This window comes from Oreochromis niloticus, linkage group LG3, assembly GCF_001858045.2.
Source record: "Oreochromis niloticus isolate F11D_XX linkage group LG3, O_niloticus_UMD_NMBU, whole genome shotgun sequence".
NCBI classification, from domain to species: Eukaryota; Metazoa; Chordata; class Actinopteri; order Cichliformes; family Cichlidae; genus Oreochromis; species Oreochromis niloticus.
Window position 1 is genome coordinate 83,252,798 of NC_031967.2, and position 4,770 is coordinate 83,257,567.

The 4,770-nt window shown below is 42.9% G+C and overlaps 1 protein-coding gene across 1 annotated transcript; it reads right to left on the reverse strand.

Annotated features, from left to right (window-relative positions):
• Window positions 1-957: 957 nt before the first annotated feature.
• On the reverse strand, window positions 958-4,567 carry LOC109201220 (E3 ubiquitin-protein ligase TRIM21-like). Its single transcript, XM_019356835.2, has 2 exons — window positions 4,417-4,567; window positions 958-2,828 (listed from the first exon to the last, which is right to left on the reverse strand). Exon 2 carries the CDS (start codon window positions 2,817-2,819, stop codon window positions 1,161-1,163), a length of 1,659 nt encoding a protein of 552 aa, XP_019212380.1. The 5' UTR covers window positions 2,820-2,828; window positions 4,417-4,567; the 3' UTR covers window positions 958-1,160.
• Between the last annotated feature and the right edge of the window lie 203 nt (window positions 4,568-4,770).

The following is a 4,770-nucleotide window of genomic DNA, read 5'->3' on the forward strand; positions in this document are numbered from 1 at the left end:
GAAAAATGTGTGCACGATCCAAAGTGTGGCAGATATGAAGCAGTTCAAAGATAAAATAACGGGACTGTTTCTAGAGTTTAGCAACAATTTCAGATTTTTGGTGACCTGGAGAAAGACTTCAAAGTTTTTTGCTCGCTGTTCACTGTGAATCCCTTTGACCTGCCCGTCAGGATCCAACTTGAAATAATAGACTTGCAGTGTGACTCGGATTTGAAGGGAAAATTTACCGCAGCTGGCTTGAACACATTCTATCAGAATCTCTTGCCAGGTTACCCCAACTTGACGGCCCTCGCTGCAAAACTGTTGTGCATGTTCGGAACCACATATCTTTGGGAGCAACTTTTCTCTGTAATGAGCATAAATAAAACAAAAGTGCGCTCAAGGCTCACGCAGAGGCACTTGAATCACATCCTGAAGTTAGCTGCTGCTCAGGATGTGAAGCCTGATATTGATGAGCTGGTGAAAGCTAAAAGATGCCAGGAGTCAAATAAACTATGCAACCCCACTGAAAGTGCTGCATGAGACACCCTGATGTAGTTCTGTGATCTGTGATATACTTCTGTGAATCACTGAGGCACTGTGTGCTTGTGTGTTCTTTGTCCTCAGAATTTTCAAATAACTTGAGGTGTTTTATCATTAATAGCTATGTTGTGCCTGTACTATTTTGAACATACTGTCCACAGGCTCTAGCTTTATTTTTATGTTAATCGTATTAAAACAAAGAAAACAATCTGAAGTTGTTGTTTTTAAGTTACATATACAATGATTTTACCAGTCCGGCCCACTTGAGAATAGACTTTTCTCCATGTGGCCCCTGAACTAAAATGAGTTTGACACCCCTGACATAGAGTAAAATCTCTCTGACAAAATGACAGTTTTTTATCCACCACCATGTAATTTCAAATACCAGTATCTGTATTACAGGCTAGTAGTGAGCTTTTAGGGTATCGTCACTGATTTGCTCTTCAGCTCGAGTCTCCATCAGTGGGAACATTTCCTGATTCAACTTTTCTTCTGTTCAAATCAAACTCCATGAGAATCAAAGTGTGAATCAGAGTCCTGATGATCAGATTCTATAGAAACATGGAGACTGTAGAGGATTTACACTCAATATGTTCATTTGTTCCCTTCAATAAAAATCAATCATTCATCAAATAAAATCAGTCGTTGATCGACTTAGTTTGATTGACAGGACAGATGATCAGAGGTGCAGAGTTTTTACCACCATCATTGTTACAGGGACAGAAGTATGGGTGGAGTTTGTGAGTGAAGGAGCAGCCAGTAAAGGAGTAGATCAGAGCTGCAGCACCTACATCATAAAAGGAGACCAGACCCTCCTCATAATCCACAAACACCCCCACCTTCTCAGGACCAGGATGAAGACAGAGGGGGACTGAAGGACCAGCAAGAGCTTTGTACTCATTTCCATTTCTCAGCCACACAGTCCAGAAACCATCCTGAGGATTCAGTGTGATTTGTCCCTTCCTGTTGATCGACTCTGTGGCCACTCCTAAAGCCCAGTCAGTCTTCCCTTTAACCTGAACCTCAAAGTAAAATCTTCCTGAAGAGAAACTCTGCTCTCCTAAAACACAAACACACTGAGAAAATCTCTCTGGGTTGTCTGGAAGTTTCTTCCTCACATCACTATGATACACTTGTTTTCCATCATCAGACAGGATGAGCCAGGAATGAGCTGTATCAGGATCCAGAGTCACATCCACCTCATACTGCTGCACCCTCTGCAGCTCAGCCTCAAACAGCTTCTTCTTCATGAGTTTCCTGAGTGTCTCCTCCAGCTGATCCACAGCTCTCCCCACAGTCCCCTCATATGATGGTGGATGAACTCTGACCTCTGTCCAGTCCTTGCTGGGTGGAGCAGCTTTCAGGGAGGAGAAGCTTTGGAGGAGGTGGAGGTGATCTTCAGAATGTGAGAGCTGCTCCACCTCAGAGCTTCTCTCCATCAGCTCAGAGATTTCCTGTTCCAGATCTTTGATGAGACCTTCAGCCTGTTTCTCTGTAGTTTCCTGTTTGTCTTCGATCTCCTTCATGAGCTCCTTCAGGCGTCTCTCAACAGACTCCATCAGAGCAGTGAAGACCTGAACACCTTCTGCTGTCTGTCTGTCTGCAGCATCTTTACTCATCTTCACCGACTCTGTGATCTCCTGAATCTTCAGTCGTCTCTTCTGGATCATCTGCTGAATCTCAGCCTCTGTCTTCTCCAGCTCTGCCTTCTTTCCTTCATATTCTTCTCTCAGAGGAACAAACTCGTGGTTCTTGTGGTCTAAAACAGAGCAGAGCACGCAGACACATGTCTGGTCGGTCTTACAGAACAGCTCTAGAGGTTTATCGTGCTTCGTGCACATCCTGCCTTCCAGGTTCTCCACAGCATCAATCAGCTGATGTCTTTTCAGACGTTTCACTGTCAGATGAGGCTCCAGGTGAGTCTGACAGTAGGAGGTCTGACACACCAGGCAGGACTTCAGGGCCTTCAGTCTGGTTCCAGTGCAGACGTCACAGGGAACTTCTCCTGGTTTGGCAGCTTGTTGCTCTGAGCTGCTGCTGCTGGCTTTCTGCTGAGCTTCACGTCTGAACTGAGCAACCATCTCAGAGATGAAGGTGTTGACCCTCAGCTGAGGTCTAGTGAAGAAAGTCTCTTTACACATGGGACACTGACAGCTCTGATTCATGTCCCAGTGCTGACTGATGCAGGTTTTGCAGAAGTTGTGTCCACATGGTGTAGAGACTGGATCAGTGAACACATCCAGACAGATGGAGCACAGAAACTGATCTTCAGATCGCAGATTGCTGGCAGCAGACATGTCTGCACTCTGAGGGAAAAAGAAAAGAAACATTTGATTCAAAATTCACTTTAAATTTCATTTTTAAAAAGAGAGAAACAAGCGTCAGTAGTCTGAGGAGCTTGGAAAGAAAAGCGTCTGGACTTCTTTGAGTTTCTTGAAGACGTTTCATCGGAGAAGCTTCTTCAGTTCTCAGAGTAACTGGTGGAGACCCAGCAACACACTCAGACACAAACTGGTTCATCCCAAACACAAACTTAACATCGTAGTGTCTGCTGTACAGTGCAGCGTCCAGATGAACAGAATAACTTTGGGGATGAAGATAAATACAGTCGTTAAAAAGATGTGAAATTGTTTCTCTGACTGTTTTACAGAAGGTCCAAGATTCATCCAGATCATTTGTATGCTTGAATAAATCAGTTTGTTGGATATTTTCCATCAATTACTGTGAAGTAAACTTCGACCTTGTTGGTGACTAAATCCTTCTTATTGTAAGTCCAGATCAACGACCCATTAATATTAAACAGTGACTGTTCCAATAGAAGTGACAGTGAGGAGGATAATGAATCATAAACCTCAGAAATGTGTTATTAACTGTTTGATCCAGTATATTAATGGCATTTATGAGAACATGTTTATTCAGTGGTGTCTGTATATTTGGTCCATTTGTGCGTCATTAAAAACTGTCCTGTTTTCTCTCACAGATACTGGAACATCACAGCTCCTCACAAACTCAGGATATGGAAGAAGATGAACTTTTCCAGTCACTCGCTGGGATACATCATTCAGTTATTCTGGATCCTCAGAAAACATTGATTAATTTTTGTATTTCATATATTTGTTTGTCCAGATCAAAGATTTATGTTAGTAGAGAAGAAGCCACCATGATAAAGCCTGTGTGTGAAAATGAGATCAGTGGATTTTGTTGATCAAAATCACATTTAAGGAGGAATTCTGTCCTCCAGTTTGTTTAAATAAGCTTTGGGATTAAACACCATCATCTATGTTTGTGTCTGATGACATGTTTGATCCAGTTCAGTTTGAATATCACAGCTGATGTGTGAACTCTGACATATTTAAAGCCTTGATTATCAGGATGATTTAAACACATCTGTTTAAATAATGAGATTTATGTTTCCACACAAAGTTATAAAGTGCAGCATCGACTGTTTTCTGAATGATTCAGGAACATCTGTGACTCTTACAGGATACACTAAGTCAGATAATCTCTCTTTGTAAAATGTCTGAATGACTTTTTGAAGTACTGACCAAAATCTGCTGGTTTACAGTATCAAAGGCTTTATATCAATAAAGAATAAACAGGTGTTTTCACGTCTGTGATCTTTATAATCAATCAGATCCAGAATCAATCTAATAGGAACAGGAAGTGATGAATAACCAGGAAGTGTGGAGTCAGTCTGAAGTCCAGAGCACAGACTGAGTCCACAGTCCTGAGCAGAGCCACAGTGAGACTGAAGCAGCAGCTCCATGTTCCTACAGTGGATCTGTGGTTACATGAGCAGATTTCTATGGATCCAGTGTGACTGTGATGAGTCAGCATGAAGTGAACAGAGTGAAGATTTGTGTAGAAACAGGAAGTGTGATCAGCTGCACTCACCACTGTTGCTGAGAGAAACCTGATGGACTCCAGTGAATCTTCTTTTAGAGACAAACAGGACTCGACTGCAGCTCTGCTGCTGCTCTCTCACACTTTCACTTCTGCAAAATGACGTTGAACTTCTTGTTTTTCAGGTGTTGCTCCGCCTCTACCTGCAGCTGTTTGTCTGGTTTTGCTGCCTCTCCCTTTACAGGAATCAGCCGGTCTGTACTCAGTGGCTGTGTGCAGCGGGTGGGAGGAGTGAGGAGTGGTGTGTGGGTTCACACAGTAATGACGGCCTCAGGTGATCAGGAGAAACTCACCTGGATTTCCTTTTTCCACAGCAGACTGAGAGCTTCAGGTGGACCCTGAAGG